General features: G+C 45.0%; 1 protein-coding gene and 1 pseudogene across 3 annotated transcripts in view; one reads left to right on the forward strand and one right to left on the reverse strand.

Moving 5' to 3' along the window:
* Gna14 (G protein subunit alpha 14) overlaps window positions 1-19,822 on the forward strand; it is a 164,167-nt gene extending 144,345 nt beyond the window's left edge. For 2 of the 3 annotated variants that reach the window (XM_029472486.1, XM_029472487.1), the window contains 5 exons: window positions 7,414-7,568; window positions 11,949-12,077; window positions 13,743-13,872; window positions 16,772-16,925; window positions 18,118-19,822. In XM_029472486.1, coding sequence (XP_029328346.1) covers window positions 7,414-7,568; window positions 11,949-12,077; window positions 13,743-13,872; window positions 16,772-16,925; window positions 18,118-18,308 — 759 coding nt within the window. In that variant the 3' untranslated portion in view covers window positions 18,309-19,822. The remainder of the gene's footprint in view (window positions 1-7,413; window positions 7,569-11,948; window positions 12,078-13,742; window positions 13,873-16,771; window positions 16,926-18,117) is intronic. The other variant, XM_021151829.1, reaches the window with a different exon arrangement.
* LOC110285573 lies at window positions 467-852 on the reverse strand (annotated as a pseudogene).
* Window positions 19,823-20,468: the final 646 nt, after the last annotated feature.

The following is a 20,468-nucleotide window of genomic DNA, read 5'->3' on the forward strand; positions in this document are numbered from 1 at the left end:
TTTTTTTTTTTTTTTTGGTGCTTCTCAGCCATTCAGTATTCCTCAGTTGAGAATTCTTTGTTTAGCTCTGTACCCAATTTTTTAAATAGAGTTGTTTGGATCCAGCAATACTATATGGATGTCTGTTAGCATCTCCATGGGACTGTAAGGTTGAATATAAGAACAGCTGATGAGGGCTTTCACAGTCACTTTCTAGTATTGGTTAGTACCCAGTGTTGGCATTCCTTTATAAGCTCCACCCAATAGCTACCTAGCAACAGCCAGATAGGCCTGGCTTGCTATAAAAGGGCTGTTTGGCCTCTCCTTGCTCTCTCTGCCCTTTCTCTTTCTCTGCCTGTCTTAGTTAGGGTTTCTTTCTTTCTTTTTTTTTTTTAAAAACAAAACAAAACAAAAAGCACAGGGTTTTATTTCTCGTCCTTTGGGCAGGGTTCTGCAGGCCTTCGCAGGGCAGGGCAGGGAGCAGGCTTTACTTGCCAGCGATGAGCGGGTTCCGCAGCACCACGATGACCAAGTCCCCACGCAGGAACATCTTGGAGATGTAGCGGTCCTTGTTGACAGGCTTGGACTTCTTCTTGCCCTTGCCACTCTTGGGGACCTCAGTCTACATCTCCTTCACATTTTCCAGCACCATGTTGCAGTGCCTGTCAAAGGCCTTCACCCTGCCCAGCAGCTTCTTGTTGTTGCGACAGTTAATGAGCACTTGCGTGTTGTTCTTGACTGACTGCGTGAGCACTGAGAGGGGACCTGTGTTGAATTCCTCCTCCTCCCGCTTCTGCAGCTCCTCTGGGGTCATCTTACTCTTGGGTTTATTGAGGAGACTCATGGTGTAGGTTTCGCTCGCAGATCACTCCCGCCTCCCTACTTAGGGTTTCTATTCCTGCACAAACATCATGACCAAGAAGCAAGTTGGGGAGGAAAGGGTTTATTCAGCTTACACTTCCACGTTGCTGTTCATCACCAAGGAAGTCAGGACTGGAACTCACACAGGGCAGGAAGCAGGAGCTGATGCAGAGGCCATGGAGGGATGGTTCTTACTGGCTTGCTTCCCCTGGCTTGCTCAGCCTGCTCTCTTATAGAACCAAGACTGTCAGTCCAGAGATGGTCCCACCCACAAGGGGCCTTTCCCCCTTGATCACTAATTGAGAAAATACCTTACAGTTGGATCTCATGGAGGCATTTCCTCAACTAAAGCTCCTTTCTCTGTGATAACACCAGCATGTGTCAAGTTGACACAAAACTAGCCAGTACACTGCCCTTTCTCTTTCTCTGCCTTCTCAACTCCCCTTCTCGTGCCCCCAAATAAACTCTACTCTATACCATACCACCATCTTGTGACTGGTACCTCAGGGGAAAGAGATGCCTCAGCATGCCCCCCTCCCCCCCAGTTACCATTCCCACCTCACCATACTTCACCCTACCAAAACATAGCCTGGTCTTTTTTAAACAAACAAACAAACGAATAAATGAATGAATGAATGAATGACTAAATAAATAAATAAATAAAACAAAAACCCACAACACCCAGTGTAGAATGAATGATACCTTCATCAAACAGCCCCCAGGTGAATTAATTCAGTTATAGAGGGACAGGGGTGTGCTACATGGGTGCATTTAGTTATCCAGCTGTTTCCAGGTGTAGCATTGTGTGTGTGTGTGTGGGGGGGGGGCGGCGGCAAGGGACTGTTTAAAGCCCTGCAGTCCATCTGGGTTCTGACCCAGCAACTTGGCACTGTTGCTGTCAGTGTGAAAGGAGGCAGTGTGACGGGCAAGGCTATGCTCCAGAAGAATGTTATTCACAAACTGAGTCAGGGCTGGCTTTGGTCCACTAGCTGCAGTCTGACCGACTACACTGGAATCATTCATATGTCAGAAGTCACCTTGGCACAAGCGGTTTTGTGAGTCTGTAAGTAGCATAGACGTCACTCCACCTTCAACCAATTCCACTTTTTTTTTTTTTTCCATCCGAGCACAGGCAGCCAGATTTTCCTGCCTCGCCTACACTCAGTGGATACTTCTGACCAATGCTGGCCCACTGAACTGTGCCTAGAAGTGATGTCTTCTGCATCCAGACCTCGCTCACAGAGCTTCTGCCTCGCTGTTCCCTGCTCTCTTAGTTCTTCTGCAGGTTGGAGGAGTCCAGAGCCCAGGATGTTGGTAGAGACACCTGCTGGTGTGAACCTGGATCCCTGAATAGCAATATACAGTGAAGCTTCTCCACCCCACAAGGACTCCCATTGGACTGGGCAGGGGCATGAAATAAATGTCAGCAGTGTCTGGGTACAAGGGTACAGAGCTGGACAAAGAACAGAAACTGAAAGAGAAGAAAAAGAGCAGATCTTAGGTTTGTTGGGCGGAACTGTCTCCTGTAACACAAACAAGGCTGGAGACTAAGGCCACTCTTCAGAGCCAGGGCAGGAGGAGCAAGTTGGGAGCAGGAAACCCTATCTGTCCAGGGGACACATTGCAAGGCCTCTGGGCGCATGCAACCCAGCTAACCACAAAGGGATCACATGAGGGGCAGCTTTCTTCAGTCACATAGTGAGGTCTCCCTCCTGGTGGGTTCCTCTGTGATGAGTCTAGGTGCCTTAGGTTTAAAATACTTAAAAAATAAAACCCAGGGCTTGCTCTCAACATGCAGGCAATTTTTCTTCTTTCTCTCTCCCTTTGGGTTTCTTGTTTGTTTGTTTGTTTTTTTGGTTTGGTTTTTTTGAGATATGGTTTTTCTGTATTGTCCTGGCTGTCCTAGAACTCACTGTGTAGACCAGGCTAACCTTGAACTCAGAGCTCTGCCTGCCTCTGCCTCCTGAGTGCTGGGATTAAAGACATGTGCCACTCTATGACTGTTTCTCCTATCATCCTTCCCTTCCAGGAGTGCCCATCCCTTTGACATTATGTCATGACATCATCTACAAAAACCATGCGTGGGAGGTGGGCAATCAGGTTACAAAACATCTTGTTTTAAGTAAGTTTGTGGTTTTGTGTTAGGCTGTAGTCATAGCTGTCCTGAGTTGCATGTGAACTATGGGTCTCTGCTTGGACAAAAGTGTCTAAGTAAGAATATATAACAACTTATCAAAGCATCTACATGGGTGGTTCAGTGGGTATGAGGAGGTCCTATGAAGATGCTCTGGTATCTCAGAGAAGGTCTTGGTCATCCTTGGGATTTAGTATCTGTGGGGGCATCCTGGAGACGATTCCTGGAGAACACTGGGGGACAACTACAAACTTGAGGGTTGGAGTGCATCTTCCAGGTGTTCTCTGATAAATTATGCCTTGAATGTGTTTCTCTATCCTAGAACTGGAAGGTTCAGACATCTTAGGAGAAAGAATGTTTTGTGAAACCTGATGTAGCCAAGAGAATCCCTGGCCCCACACTTGGGAAGTCCTGTCAGTAGTGGCCAGCACAGCCAGGTTCATGGTGGCAAAGGTGTGAGGGGTTGTGGGAACAGCACCCTTCTGCCATACTTCAGGCATCCTTTGGTAGAAATACGGTCCTTATCCTTCTACCCATCTTTAACTCCAGTTGCTCCTCATCTTTGATCTCTCAACATCTGTATAAGGGTCATGTGTACTTCCCACCCAAAGATACCTCAGTATTACAATATCCATGGAGGACCAGTCACAGATGGAACAATGAGATTGGCTGTCCTTGCTAAGATGAACTAGAGACACTCAGGTCATCCCAACTGATGCCTGAGATGGTAGTTTTACTTGGACCCATGATGACGGGAAATTTGACCCTGAATAGAATCAGGAGGCCTTTAATGGAGGCATTGGTATATCACATTGGGTTTGAGACTGAGACTAGAATGGGTGAGTTAATTACAGGGACTGTGCCGTAACCGTGGAATGGAGAGGTAGACATTGGAAAGCTGCTGCCTCTGTGTATCTGGCAGTGAGGGTGAAAAGTTTCTATGGGTCAGCAAGACTGGATGTGAAGTGGGGGATGGGACTGGAGCCCATGGGGAGGGTGTAGACCTTACCCTCTCCATGGTGACAGAGCAGGTGATTTGGAAGAGCAGGCATGCTCTCCCATAGGCCTGCCCATGTGTCTATGTAGGCCATGAAGCTGAACCAAGCTTTGGAGAAACTGAATATGATTTCAGCAGTTGTTTGGGAACGCTGAGGGCCTAAGTGCTGCCTCATGCCAGTGAGGTCTACTAGAAAGCCAGCCAGAGTGTGTGCAAGCTGGAGCGGATCTCTGCTTTTCCAAGCTCCGTGGCTACTGCTTCCCTTCTGTGTCCCGAAAGGTCCAGTGTCTTCTCATAATTAGCTACAGCTCAGGGACATGTAGAAGGGAAAGACTGAAGCCATCGTTACAGTTTAGTCAAGGCCACAGGCCCTGCCTCTTTTGTGGATTATCACCATTCACTATAGCTGTGCATGTGTGCATGTGAATTATAGGGGGAGCACCTCCAGCACAGCTGCCTGGTATTTCCTTGATAGCAATGCTTGCAAGACTCCAAACACCAATGGCTGTGGAGCCTCAAAGCCTCACTCACAAGCTTTAGTAGAGTGTGCAGCGGACTCTGGACATGGGCAGAGTTGTGAAAACATGGATCAGAGACTGTAATTGACAATCCTGTGTTGCAGGGAACTTCCATTTTGAAATATTATATATATATATATATATATATATATATATATATATACATTTTTAACCTCATTTTTAAAGCAAAGCTTGCTGCACTTATGGATATTGAATGTCAGTAGACCTTTCCCATAGTATCTAGTTAAGTTTTTTTTTTTAATCATTGATAGCATAGCAATGAATATTAATTTTAATTTTAATTTTAATTAAAACATCATCTGGAAAAGAGAAATTTGTTCAAGAGACCTCCCATACATCCTGGTGATTAAGTTAGTGATGGTGTATTATTTCCTTGAACATAAGGAAATATGTTCAAGAGAGTAGCTCTTTAGTGTTCCTTACCATGCAAAAATCATACACACACACACACACACACACACACACACACACAGAGTCTTAAATAGCTCGGCTTAGCCATATACATTATTTACATATGTCAAGAGAACATGTGGTATATATACCATAACTATATAGAATCAACTTGCCAATTAAAATACATAGACAAATGTAAACCACAAACACTTACTTACCTAACAAAAGGCCCCCGCAGAGATGGCTGCTGTGCTGGGCAGTTGGCATAATAGCAGCCCCTGTGATGAGGGCCTGGCAGGTTGGGCAGCCTGCTGGGTTGCAGCTAGAAGCTCACTGTGCTTGACAGGGACACTCAGCAGAAGCCAGGGCCCTAGGTGAAGGCACCACCACTTCACTTGTGGCCCTTTCACGGGTGGCCTGGGAACTTCCGTGTGACACATCCGTCTTCTGTGTTTCCTCTCCCAGCAGCAAAAATGTTGATTTTTGAGAAACGGGAAAAGGAAAGTTCTAGTTGAGCCCCGTGTTTCCTCTTCTTATTAGTATATTGCAGTTGTGTAAAATAACGGGTTATTCTGCCACATTCATCCACGTCCGTGCTGAACTCTCTATGAGAGCCTGGTCATTGGTGATGTTTCTGCAACTGCTGGCTTGCTCCCAAACTCTTCTGCCTTCCATTCTGACTGTTTCTCCCTCAGACTCTTAAGACCAGGGGCCCAGCAAACACAGAAGTGGATGCTCACAGTCAGCTAGTGGATGGATCACAGGGCCTCCAATGAAGGAGCTAGAGAAAGTACCCAAGGAGCTAAAGGGATCTGAAACCCTATAGATGGAACACATTATGAACTAACCAGTACCCCGGAGCTCTTGACTCTAGCTGCATATGTATCAAAAGATGGCCTAGTCGGCCATCACTGGAAAGAGAGGCCCATTGGACACACAAACTTTATATGCCCCAGGGGAATGCCAGGGCCAAAAAAAAAAAAAAAAATGGGAATGGGNGGGTAGGGAAATGGGGGAGAGGGGGGAGGGTATGGGGGACTTTTGGGATAGCATTGAAAATGTAATTGAGGAAAATACGTAATAAAATATATTAAAAAAAAAAAGACCAGCAGGCTCACTTTATTCATCTGCTTCCTGGGCATACAATGATGCTGACCTCCCCCCACCCCCCACTGCCATGTAGCATGGCAGTGCCCCACCCAGTTCTCTGTCAACTGTTTGGCTTTAATTCTCAACAGCAAAGCTGGACGTCACTGTTAAATTTAGGAAAACAGCCTATGGTGCATGACATGCAAGAAGGGGCGGAGTTAGCAAGGTAACTGGCTGAGAGGCACCACAGTGAGTCCCCAGATTCCTCTGTGGACTCACCCCTCTCTTCACAGGCGTCTCCCCACACTAGTCACATCCCATGGCTGTGGATTCCTGACATGCTACATAGATACATGTGCCACATGTGTTTATTGAGCTCACATTATCAAAGAAAGCACCAACTGCTTGCAGAAACGGAGCTGGGCTCTTGGATAAAAGCACAAGTGAGATTTTTTACTCGGCTTTTGTGAAGTTTTCCAGACTTGTTTGAAGACAGAGGCACATGGCCACTTCAGATGTAGAGGGTAGAGGCAGTCATAGGGCAAGAGGAAACAACAGAGCAGCAATGGGAAGCCAGAAGGCGGGGACAGTACCTATGCTCTACTAATGGCCCTCCAGGACCCTGGATCATGCTCTCTGGCTAAGGACAGTGGAAGGAATCACATGCAGAGGTTCAGGTGCGATGGATGTGTGCTAGGATTGCAAGTGAGAAGTAGCCACTGGGCATATGCTCTCACAGAGCTCCTGCCTGTAACCCTTAGTGTGCTAACGGAGTAACAGCTACAATAAACACTGTCTAGTGGTTGTCGGGCAGAGCAGGTGATCTGGGAGTGGTTCCTAGGTGGGAAAGAACTGTGCGCTGATGCACAGGACTATGTGGCTGCCATATGGGAACTTTCTGTTGAGCTGAAGATTTCTACTGAACTTTAACCCTGCTCTACAAAGTAAAACCTACTTCAAAGAAATGTAAAGAAAAAGAAAAAAAAAAAAAACTTAAGAGGGAGAAAAAGGGCTGGATGACAGTAAGCACTGATTTTTCAGTTTACAGAGATAGTGTGTCCCTGTTCTTACACCTGGGGCCAGTCCTCTTCTACCAAACAATCCTGGTTTGTGACTGATACAACAGTTTATGTCCATTGCTGGCTACATAGATGTTGGAATGAACAGAAAACGTGAAGGTGGCTACATGGCGTGGGTGTCTCTGTTCACACCTGGGTGCTGGGTCTGAGCAACTGCCTCTGTTATTGCTGGACTGGAGGCGCAGGTCTACTGCCGTCTGTGTTTCATGTCTCTAGACTGAGCAACCAAATCAACCCGCCTAGTCTTCTGGTTTCTGAGGGCTTGGCTGTGCACAACATGTCAGAGCCCTCCACCCCAGATCATCCCCTTATCTGTCATCCTTTTCTGTGTCCGTTGGACAGGAAAATGCCCAGATCATCAGGGAAGTGGAAGTAGACAAAGTCTCTGCCCTCTCCAGAGACCAGGTGGCAGCCATCAAGCAGCTGTGGCTGGATCCCGGAATCCAGGAGTGTTACGACAGGAGGAGGGAGTACCAGCTGTCAGACTCTGCCAAATAGTGAGTATTCAGCCGGCAGCTGCTGCTAAGCCAACTCTGCAAGGCTTCACTTCCCAGGAGGCGAAGGGGGGAGGGGGCGGGTTGGGTGTGGGTGGGGAGTGAGGATGTGTGTGTGTGTGGGGGGGTGTTTCCCCTGACCTCTTGGCCTGCTTCTTGGCCTCTTCTCCCCTAATTCTCTGTGGATTCCCAGACGTCCCTTGGGGTTAGCACCCACCTTCTCTCACCCAATTAAGTTGGAGATTCCTTTGTGGAACGGATCTAAGTTTTGGAGCAGAGGTTATGATTTAAGCAAAGAACACACCTGCCTGTGGTTTTTCACTTTCTTCCTCTCTGTATCCCTCTGGAAACTGCAGGCAGGCTTAGGCTTTGCTTAAATTGGTTGCCGATCTTGTAGTGCCCTCTAGTGATCGACATTGGCATTGCAAGACCAGCACAAGGTTTATTTGACCCTCTCAGAAAGTCAACCACTTAATGTATTTTGTTTGGATCCATAAAGCTTTAGATTTAAACCATCAACATCATCAAGATTTCTATCGCACACTATCTTGGAGATATCACAACATTTCTTCTTTCTTAAGAGTCCCCTAGGGCTCGGTGTGACCCACAGGTGACTGAGCACACAGCTTATTTCTTGGGGTTGCAGCTTGTATTATGCTCCAGCAGTTTGGTTCCTCCTACCAGGACCGCAAAACTCCCCAAACCCACTCAGTTCCTTTTATGTGTTGGCCTCTTCCTGAACTAGCTTGGACTGGACAAAGCAGCTGTCAGGGAAGGCATCGTTACGGCCCATGGCTTTTAATGACTTTCCTTAGACATTTGTCCCAGGCAGCACTCAGTTCAATCCAGGTTGGCACAATTGATCTAATTACATCAGCAGAAAAGCACGATGTCGGGAAAAAGGAAAGAAACCACTAAGATGCTAGACTTGGCAGCAGGGAGTGAGGAAGCCAGCCTCTCAATGAGATGAGCATTCTGTCCAGGGACCAAATGTCAAAGCTAGTAGGTTCTCTTGTTTCCTCCCAGAAGCTGCCCACTGTTACTGGCTCTGAGACGAGCCTCTGGATTTACAACCATTTGGAGAACGCTCGCCAGAACGACTGTAAGATTAACTCAGTGTAAATCTTGAAAACAGAAGCAAGTCCGCTCGCTGCCAGGCGTGTGAGGGGTGGCTGGGGAGGTGAACAGAGTTCTAGAGAAGACAATAGCATTTAATAAAGGGAGGTAGTCGCCAGCCTTGAGAGTCAGTGGATGTGGGGGTACATGCCTAGATACCAGCACTGGAGAAGTGAGAGCAGGGGGTCAAACATTCTTAGACATTCTCAGTCAGGTGAGTTTCAGGTCAGCAGGCAACCTGAGTTAGACCCTGTCTCAAAATAGCAAAAAGCAAAATGAAACAGAACAACAACCCCAACCCCCACTCCCAGTCTATGACATAAGTTACTTGTGCATTTTCTTGGTCCAAGTCAGTGGTTCTCAGTCATCTGCTAGTAATGTCTGCGTAATTAGATGTCATTTATACTGTGCAAATGAGTGTACCAGATAGTGGGCTAAGGGCTATGTGGCAACCAGTTAGTGACCTCTAATCTCAGACAATGTAGTCTGCTAGTTCAATCAATCAATCGCTGTAGTGTGTCTTCCTTACCTCCCACTTAACCTAATTTTGGACCACTTTCCAGAGTCCCTAGCAGATGCCCCAAATCACAAATGATACTGCATTCTGTATTTGTTCTTTACATACATAAGCATGATAAAATGAACTTATAAATGTAACAGTAAGAGATGTACACAGGCTAAAACTAAGGTAGTTAAGATTAGAGCTACTCGTTATTGGCAGTGTGACCCCATGGCACAGTGTGAGAGCTGCGACAGCTAGTGAGTGACTGGCAGGTGGGCAGTGTACACAGTGTGGCTACACTAGAAAAAGTGTGTTTCCCCTCTCGGAACAGCCACAGATGTTCTCTTACTACTCAGAATGGCACTAGACTGAAAACTTATGAATTCTTGTCCTTAGCTTTGCAGAACACAAAAATAATTTCAAAGATGGATCATTTATTTCTGGCATTATTTTCACATTTCCTACTTTTGGGTCATAAATGGCCATGGGTATTTGAAAGCGTGAAGTGGAACATTGGATAAAGGGAGAAGACTGAATGCAGTAAAATAATAAGCTGGGGAGCAGGCCCAGCATTTTCAATCTCTAGGTTGGGACAGCTAGGTTGTGCTACAGAGAGCAGCAGAGCCACCCACTCCATTGCTAGTGAGGTCTTTTGTAAGGACTTGAGTGATTAAACAACTTTTGAAGACACAGTCTGGAGCCTAGGCTGGCCTTGAACTCTCCACGTAGTTCAGCATAAACTGAACTTGTGGTCCTCCTAACTTTCCTCCTGAGTTCTGGGATTGCAGACATTCGCCACCACATCTGTTGTAGAAGGTGCTGAGGAATTACCCGGGTTGTGTGCATACCAGGCAAGCACTCTGACACCCGGGCTTCACAGCCTGTCTGAAGGGTTTTGTTTTTGTTTTTGTTTTTTTAGTTCTTAGAACTTTATTTTCAAGGTAACTATATGCATAAGAAAGACACTCGTATTGATTAATAGAATGCAATTATGTTTAACTTCTCCTACACAATCTTGACCAGAAACTTGGTACATGGTTTCCAATTAAAAAATAATAATGGTAACAACAACAATAGCAACAACAACAACAAAAAGCCCTGCAATCTGTTTCATTGCTATCTATTACAAATGTATAAAAAAATCCTCCATGAAATGCTGCTGCTGATGGCCGCAGAACCTTGAGAAATATATCTTTGGTCTGCCTCAGAAAAGTAATAAATATTGTACTGTAAAGGTTTATAAAATTGGCGCAAAATATTGTTGTAATGTCCCAATGCCAGTTTTAAGAGTTCAGTAATAAGGGGAGCCTATGGGATGTGCACAGAGGTGCAGATGCTCTCACACTTAGCCAGCAGTACACAGACTGTAAATCGACACAATTTGATCATTCTGAACTAAGACTGTCCACTCACCTCCTGTGCTCAGTCAGCGGAAACCCTAGTAAAGAGAACAGAGTGTCTTCAGCATTTCAGTTTACAAGTCACAGCAGCAGGCTAACAGGCAAGTTCCTTCCATTGTTCACATTCGGAGTGCAATGCAATGCAATGCGGTAGGTTTTACTTTGCATCTTAAGTAGCCGAGGTCAGGACTTAATAGCCAGGCTTGGTGGCTATTAAGAACACAAAAATAATTTCAAAGATGGATCATTTTATCCTAGCACTTGGGAGCAGAGGCAGGCAGATTTCTGAGTTCGAGGCCAGCCTGGTCTACAGAGTGAGTTCCAAGAGAGCCAGGACTACACAGAGAAACCCTGTCTCGAAAAAACAAAACAAAACAAAACAAAAAAGTAAATCTAAAAAAGCAAAATGACCCTTCTTGGAAGACTAGAGAAAGACAACCTGACATTGTAAAAAGTCTCTCATCAAAGCAATGTAGCATTTTATGATTAAACCTCTTAACTACCCTCTCAGTGACTACAAAACAGCAGATAGAAGCAACTTCAGAAACCATGTCGAGCTGCATGTTAACCCACGGCAGTTCAGCTGCCCTGTGTGAGACTACGAGGCTTCCGAGAAGTCTAATCTACACTACCATTTCAAAGCTAAGCATCGCTGGGCATGGTGGTGCACGCCTTTAATCCCAGCACTCGGGAGGCAGAGGCAGGCGGATTTCTGAGTTCAAGGCCAGCCTGGTCTACAAAGTGAGTTCTAGTACAGCCAGGGCTACACAGAGAAACCCTGTCTCGAAAAACCACACACACACACACACACACACACACACACACACACACACACACACAAAATTCAAAGCTAAGCATCCCACCTGTCCCAGCCTGAAGGTTTTTTTTTTAAAGGCATTCTTTTATTTCACTTAAAAAATTGATATATTTTAAAGTCAGAACTTTTAATACATAGTTCCAAATAACATCAGACAAATTTTGATTGTTTTAGAGGTCTCACTCATAGTGTGCTTAAAAGGAAAATGTTATTTTCCTTTGAGGGACTTTTCCCATGGCCAGTTGGTCATCTGCATATTTTCATATAAGCTGCTCTTAGTTCAAAGCCTACAGTGAACAGGGTCTCTAGGCTGCTGCTTTTCTCATAGACGATGCACTGAGAACTGGACTCACAGATGTGCTTCTGACTCCTGGTCCCTTTAGAACCATCTTGGGAGGATAGAGGCCTGGCATAGTAACCTCCGAATGTCACTGCTGCATCCATTTCTTGTGGGGACCCTGTGGTCAGGGAGGACTTCCCCTGAGCAAGGCAGGGTATTTTCCCTTCTCAAAATGGAGCCTCGGCATCTTGACTCTTTAATGTCACAGTTACCTGACGGACATTGAGCGTATCGCCATGCCCTCTTTCGTGCCAACACAACAGGATGTGCTTCGTGTTCGAGTGCCCACCACTGGCATCATAGAATATCCATTTGACCTGGAAAACATCATCTTCCGGTAAGTCTGTCTCCAAGACAGCGTCCTTTAAGGATTTGTTGTTCAGGGGGCGAGTTCGGAGGTGAGTCTTAGATGTTCAGTTCCTAAGCCCCTCTTAGGTTAGGATAGCCTTCTGGGATATCACACTCCACAACAGAGGGACTTCTGGCCTCTTCTTACCGGGAAGAAGCCTTCTTATGTGTAGTCACGTAGATGAGCACTCCTGTGACCATACAATCTACTGATGTCCTTTCCCTAATGTTGAATAGGATTTTTCTTTCCCTTGTTACCTTGTCTGAGATTTATCCTGAAAGAAAAACCAATATAAAGGCGTATATTAAAAGTTTATAATATATGGAGTACTTGTGTGTGTGTATGCATGTATATATATATATATATATATATATATATACATGTATATATATATACATATGTAATATTTCTATTTATATAACAACACTCATGAGGAACTAATATTTCCTGAACTTTGTATAGGAAATATAAATAAAAATACAGGGCACTTAAAAAGCACTGAAAAAATTAAAGCACTTAAAAAATTATTTTGTGTATGCCTGTATTCCTCAGTGAATATGTATGCACAGCAATGAGCCTGTGGACTGTCTAACCAAACTAGTTTGGGGTCTTCAGAAATTGGTGTATGGATGAGGTGGGGTGTAGGGGTGGTGGGTGTGACCTGGCAGTTTATGTGCTTTGACCTATAGAGTCTGCCACGGTGTTAGAACAAAATATTTGCACTAACACTTAAGAATAAGTATTTTACCTAAAACCTACTAGTTTTCTCTAAAGTATCCATAGACCCGGTAATAGTGAGCCTGCATCTTGTGCAGTAGCAGCAGACCTCAGTGACATGGCAGCTATTCCTTTAGACAGGGTACCACTGGATTCATTATAGTGCTTAGGGCTTTATGTCAGCAATCCCTGTGCCGAGTCCCTGAAATATCTCCTGGACACAGGTACCGTCTTTGGATCTTCATACTGAGCAGAGAGCACATGTAGATGGGAAGGAGTGGGAGCCAGCTAACTGAAAGGATCTGGGGATAACTGAGATGAACTGTGAAAGCAAGACCAGGATGGAGGGAAGCTAGAGGGGTGGCTCAGTGGCTAAGAAAGTTCAGTTCCCAGCACCCACATTGAGTGGCTCAGCTACCTGGAACTCTAGCTCCAAGAAGTCCAATAACTTCTTTTGGCCTCCAGGGCATCTGTACTCATGTGCATGACACACACACACACACACACACACACACACACACACACACACAGAGTTATAAAAAGCACAGTACAAATTATACATTTACATATAGGACCTACCTGAAGAAAGCAGAGGTACCAGAAAGATGGCTTGCCTTTGTCTCTTTCATGTCCTATGACTCTATGTGGGTGGCTGGAGTTAAGCCTAAGTGGACGTTGGTGATTTGTGCTAGGGGTGCTACAGCAGCTTCTTATCCAGCATCTTCAGGCAGGCTCCATCTCAGTCTTTTGCTTGGAAACCACCAATGTTCTTCACTGCCTGTGCAGCACTGTTCTAACACACTAACCTTAAGAGCCCCCCTTCCCTCTAAAAATTACCGAGAGCCTCAAAGGGCACTAGCTCAATGGTGCAATGGCTTGTATCCTTTCCCTAGAGTTGTGTGTTCCCACCTTTGACTGTCTACCTCTATTGAGCAGGATGGTGGATGTTGGTGGCCAGCGATCTGAACGACGGAAATGGATTCACTGCTTTGAGAGTGTCACCTCCATCATTTTCTTGGTTGCTCTGAGTGAATATGACCAGGTTCTGGCTGAGTGTGACAATGAGGTATGTTGGGGTTTGGGAACTTAGAGGTATGCTGCTGGGGCAGGGGTGGCAACTGTGGAAAGGGAGTTTTATTTCTTCAGTGTTTCAAGAAGCTAGCTAGTGAGAAAATAGACCCTTCTCTGCCAGCACTCAGGTGTCTTTTACCAAAGTAACCTACAGGCGCACTGCAGACTCAGTGCTTCAGATCCTGTGTAACGTAACTACAGTCACCTGCTACTTAACAGCAAAACACACTTTGAGATAGTTATCATTAGATTTCACAGCCAGGTTTGGTGGCACACACTTTAGTCCCAGCACTTGGGAGGCAGAGACAGGCAGATCTCTGAGAGTTCCAGGCCAGCCAAGGCTGCATAGTGAGGCCCTGTCTCAAGAAACTCAAAGCAAACCAACAAGAAACAATCAACAAAAAACCCAAAGAGACAGAAGACACAATCATTCTGTGACTAATTTAGACAGTTTAACCTACTGCATACCAAGAGTGGTGGACCAGAACACTGGGTCTAGTGTAGTTGCCCACTAGAATTTCCTAAGGAACCATGGGGAAAATGGAGTGTCCGGGTCAAATAGCAGAGTCGCTGGCTTGGTTGACTGACAGCAGCTGTGGCCTGAGAACAAGGACTGTTCCCAACATTCCCCCAGGTTAAATGTAGTGTATCACAAAGGGTGGAAACCAGGAAAAAGCAGAGTGTGCTGGGACTGGGTCAGGGGAGCTAAAATCCAACTGGCCACACAAAGCCAGCATTGGCTGCTGGGAAAAAAAATAATCTTCTGGACTTTGATTTTGTACTATATATTTACTGGATTCCAGTGGGGCCAGTTTCATTCCCAATTCCCTTCAGAGACCCTAATACATACAATGTTGTCTAACAATCCTCTCTCCGAACCACATCCCTTCTAAGACTAGGTCTCATGTCTTCTAAGCTGGCCTCAAACTGACTATAAAGCGAGAAGTAACCTTTGGATCCTCCAGCCTCATACTGCCTGCCTCCCAAGGGCTGGGATAAGACCCGTTTGTCACTGTATGGATTGAACCCAGGGCTTCATCATGCTAGGCTTCCTGTTTCTAACAAGCAATACTGTTTCTAACAGATACCACGAGCAGACTCCTTATCCTCCAGAGAATGGCACTCCCAAACTGGGTTCCTAGCTGAGTTGTCAGGGCAGAGCTGCCCACTGAATGGAGCGACCCGAGATTGCATTTGTTCTTACTCCCCCTGCAAGGGTCTCACACAGGGCATCCAGGGCTGATCCAGACCAGGCAGGTACTGTGCCTCCTGCAAAGCTGCAAGGTGGTGGCAGGACAGAAAGTGACCAGGAATGTCAGTCACTTTGTGAGGTTATTTCCCAATAGTAGTACCAATGTCCTCCTAGTAGTCATTCCCTCTGAACTTAATACATGATTTCTTGACTGTTGTTTCAAGGATGTGAGTGTAAATCACCAATGCCTGGTATCAGGTGGTGGCCCATGAACAAACTTTATCTTCAGTGAATGCTTCTCTCTGATGAATGCTACTATATTAATTAACGCATTTACTTGTGCCATCAGAGTAACAGTGGTTACTGCCTAGCTCTTTTTTTTTTTTTTTTTTTTTGGTTTTTTCGAGACAGGGTTTCTCTGTGTAGCCCTGGCTGTCCTGGCACTCACTTTGTAGACCAGGCTGTCCCTGAACTCAGAAATCCACCTGCCTCTGCCTCCCAAGTGCTGCGATTAAAGGTGTGGGCCACCACTGCCTTGCCTAGCTCTTTCAAATGGAACTTCAAAAAAGAGCTAAAAGTTAGGGATTCTTGGGAGTTACTTACGGTGTTTATCAGAAGAGTCAAAGGATTGGTTGCTCATGGGACCATGAGGTCAGTCCAATATTCTTTTTAAAAAATTAACTAATTAATATTACACTCCATATTTTATCCCCCCCCCAGTTCAATATTCTTAAAGATTAAATATATTCTGTCCTCCAGAAAACCACAGGTGTTTGGAGAGAATGTAAATGCTGATATTTGGGCCTGTTCTTTCTAGTTGGAAATAACATGCTATACAGATTTTTCCCCCTTGGAGGTTAGGATATACTGTACTCGAGAGAAGCTTTAAAAGTGGACGAGTTTTCTCTGATAACACTTTGTGGACTTCTCTGTGCCTTGCAGGGAAGTAGACTCAGGGCTCGACCCTTTGGAGCATTCCTTGAGCTTTGATGCTGTTCTACAGGATGCTTTCTATTCTACAGGAAAGATCTTGCCTTTTTTTTCCTCTTAGAAATACTGCAGAGAAAATGCTGCCCACAGTTGTCAGGGAATACAATTTGTTTCCGAGCTCCCTGCCTCCTCAATTTGAGAGTTTTTAGTATTTTCTTTGAAGGGTGTTATTTGAAATGACGGTCTGTAAGCATAGTTGTCACCAGACTCACTTCTCTGTGGGTTTGGGAAAGTGAAAGTTTTGGAGTACTCTGCTCATCTAATCTTAGCACAGCTAAGGTGCTCTGGCTTGTTAGCTCCCTTCTGACCAGTCCAGCATGCCCGAGGGCTCCAGGTTGTGGTCCTCTTGGAAGCCCTTTCCTTCCTCCTGTGTTACAATATACCTGAGGCATTGTTTAGAAGCACACTTTCACCTGAAGCTGGTATCTCACAGAACAATTAAGGAACATGAACACCTTGTGAAACAAAGTAAACTTCCTGCTCAAAGTTACATGAAAGGGCAAGAGAGTAGAGTGCTCCAGAGTCGGACCAGGAAAGTCAACTAGGTAGGTGAGGGAGGGGGGAGGAAGCTAGTCTGCTAGTCTGGTGGGACCGAGGTGCTTTCCATCACAAGAGCAGTGCCCCAGGGGAGAGAGGACTGATGGACACACTTAGCATGCTCTTTCCAAGCCTTGCCTTTCTTCTTGGCTTACCGTAACCTGTTTCTCACTAGAACCGTATGGAGGAGAGCAAAGCCCTGTTTAAAACCATCATCACCTACCCCTGGTTTCTGAACTCCTCTGTGATTCTGTTCTTAAATAAGAAGGATCTTTTGGAAGAGAAAATCATGTACTCTCATCTAATTAGCTACTTCCCAGAGTACACAGGTAAGTTACTCCTTCGGGGAATGGTGCTTTCACACACTGACCTTACAGACGTCCTCCCCAGGATCAGTCTTCAGCATGGCATTCTGGGGCCTCCCAGACAGGCTCTCACTTGCCAATTCAAATTACAGTTCTCACTGCTGTGTTCATGGTTTCGCCTCAGCATCTGCCATGCAAGGGCCTGAACACACATGCCAACACACTAGGCTGACTGGCCCCACCTCAGGCACCTCACCCAGCAAAGACCTTGTGGCCTTCCTGCACCACAGCCTTCCATTTGTGTGCCAGGCCCTTTCTGTCCCCCTGGTGACTCTTCGGAGCAGAGTTGGCTCTTTAGTCAGCAGACCTGCTGCTTTGTGGGGTTACAGGGTGGCATCATCTTAGACACAGGGAGTGTGTTGAAGTCTTGCACGCATGAAGCTTGCTCAAGGCAGGAGTTCTCACTCTTCCTAATCACTCCTGGAACAAGAGGTCTCAGATAGTATACTCTTGACATTGATATTTATATGTTAATATTTCAGTGTACCCCCTTTTCCTTTGATTAGATACTCTGGTATTTAATGGTAGCATAGTTTAGGACTGTTAAGCTTTAAGATCAACCTCACAATACCAGATTTTGCAACACACCCCTGGCCCCCCAGCCCAAAGCTGCCTGTACAAATTAGTATGTATCACTTCAAAAGTGTTAGAAACAAAACTAGGCCATTAGGCCACTATTTTTAGACAAACCACTTCACAGTAAAATTATTAGATACACCAGAGCAAAAAGACCAAATATTGGGCTAGGGAATGGCTTGGTAAAAACACCAAAAGCCACATAAAAAAGCCAGGCATATTGTGAGGACTTGTAATCACAGAGCTGGGACAGGGAGACAGCAGATCCCTGGGATTTGCTGCCCGCCTAGTTGAGCCTAGTTGGTGAGCTGTAGGCCAATGAAAGACCCTGTCTATCTGTTTATAGAGATGCATGACATTCTTGAGAGTAACAAGATCATATGCATGTGCGTGTGTACACACACACACAATTTCATGGATTCAAAATGAAATGTTAATTGCTCCAGGTAAACTTTCCTTAGATATAAGGTAAGTTATATTGGTTAGATTTTGATCCCAGATAAGAACAAAAATACATTAAAAATGGACTGTGAGAGGACATGATAGTGAGTGTATCTTCCTTTATTCTTCTCATGACCAGGACCAAAGCAAGATGTCAAAGCGGCCAGGGACTTTATCCTGAAGCTGTACCAAGATCAGAATCCTGACAAAGAGAAAGTTATCTATTCTCACTTCACATGTGCTACAGACACCGAGAATATCCGCTTTGTGTTTGCTGCTGTCAAAGACACCATCCTACAGCTAAACCTACGGGAGTTCAACTTGGTGTAAATGGAGGGCCTACCCAAACAGAGGGTGATCTGAGCTCTTCCTGCCTGATCTACAAGTGCTTCTGACCATCTGGACCAGGACCTAAGGACATTACGTAGCCCACAGGGACAGAGATGGGTAGTGCAATGTGAAAAATACTTTAGCAACCCTTTTAAGTGTCTTTAATTCTTGATTGTCTAACTCTTTTCTCACCTTTTGGTTGAAAGATTAGGTATAATTTTTGAGTGATTCTTCCTCTCCTTTTTTTAAACTAGTGTTCAACAGCTATTAAAAATCATGCAAAAAAATTCATGCAACAGAGGGACTTGTATCATGCCTTCAGACCTCTGAGATTCATTTAGGTGACTTAAACATCTTCATTGGTTTGATAATTTTAAAATAAATCTTTTAAGAAACATTTTTAACATTTCTTCCCCTTAATGCTGAAGTATGACTCATGTAACAATTTACTAAACAACCAAAGACTTCTTTCTATGCTTTTTTTTGTTTTTTAATTTTAAAAACAGGATCTTAAGTAGCCCAGGCTGGCTTCCAACTCAAATTTGCTGTGTAATTGAGCATGGCCCTTGGTCCTCCTGCCTAGCTGGTCCATACTTAGCTAAGATTTTTTTTCTTTTCTGAGACAGGGCCTCACGTATTCTTTTCTGGTCTCAAACATGCTATGTGGCCAATGATGGCATTGGACTTCTGATTCCCTTGTATTCATATACACAACTTATTTAAGGCAGTTCTCACACTGTGGCTAATTCCTAGCATTAAGAGGTCTCAAATAGTGTGATTTCACATTGATATTTACAGGTTAGTAATGCTTGGATGTATGTGTCACATGATTAGTTTATGTGATGCTTGGGATGGGACCCAGGGCTTTGTGCATGTTAGGCAAATGTTCTGCCAACCGAGGTACATCCCAAACCAAAGATTTCTTTAAAAAGCAGTTCTTTTCATGTCAACTTTCTAATCCAAATTAATATTATTCAAACATTGATTTTGCCACAATTTGATAAAACCAACTCTGACATGATAAGTAGACTTTAGATACTGCATGTGTGTATGTCCTAATGTGTATGGCCAGGTCTTATAGCTTATGGAATGGCTAAAGCAGAACTTGTTAACAGATGTTATGTAAACCTTGCCAAAGCTCTGATGGCAATCTCCAATGTGCTGTTTGAACTGTGTGCGCTGTGCCTTTCTGGATACTAAGAATACACTGTTCTACCCTGAACACCAAGGATGACGTGCTTCTTAGAGCTCGTGCCTGACCGTTCTGGTTCAAAGAAAAACGTTACCGTTTTAATGGTTCTGCAGCTTCTCGGATTCCTCCCTTTGATGAGTCTTCACTCATCACGGTGTGCTGGAGCTCTTTCACGGCTGGCTCAGTAAATGGTGCAGGTCCTGACTCCCAGGAAGCAGAGTACTTCATCATACTTAAGGGCTCGGGTGGCTTTGCACGGACTGCTGACCCATAAGTATGTCTGTACTTACGGATGGCTCCATCTCTCACCAATCTTCAGAGGTCTCCAACTTAAAATGGTTCAGCATTTACAACAGTGAGAAAGTGACATGCATCCAGTAGAAACTGTACTTTGAAATACGATCCTTTCTCAAGCTAGTGAGTTTTGGCCTGGTACTCTCGAGACGCTGGGCAGTTGTAAGCTGCAGCTCCCAGTCAGCCATACCATCATGAGGGGAAGCCTTAACTTCTCCATAGTGCACTGCTGGACTGGGGGTTCTAGAGGGGCAGTAGACTACATGTATTTTCAGCTTCAATGCTTTTGGTCAGTGTGGGATTACGTAGTTAATTCTGGGACTGGCTACAGCTGTTGCAGAAGCACATGGCTTAATTCCTAGACCTGAACTAAGAAGCCATTCCTTAACCCGGTGCCTGGGCCTCCACCTTGTCCATTTGTTGGAACAATTTCAAGTGTGAAACCAAAGTAGCATTATGTTTAAAAAGTCGGTCTTCACTCCAGGCAGAAGAACTGGACAATCAGATAGATGCTAAATCTTATTTGAAACCATTAGTCATCAAGGCAGAGACAAAGGAGGAGCTTTTCAAGACATTGAAAATGGCACAGCCAGCATTCACTTTCCTGATCCCTATCACTTGCCACTACACTAAAAAGCAGCATACCAATGTAATCAGAACGAAGGGGTCAAACA

This window comes from Mus caroli, chromosome 19 (assembly GCF_900094665.2).
Source record: "Mus caroli chromosome 19, CAROLI_EIJ_v1.1, whole genome shotgun sequence".
NCBI classification, from domain to species: domain Eukaryota; kingdom Metazoa; phylum Chordata; class Mammalia; order Rodentia; family Muridae; genus Mus; species Mus caroli.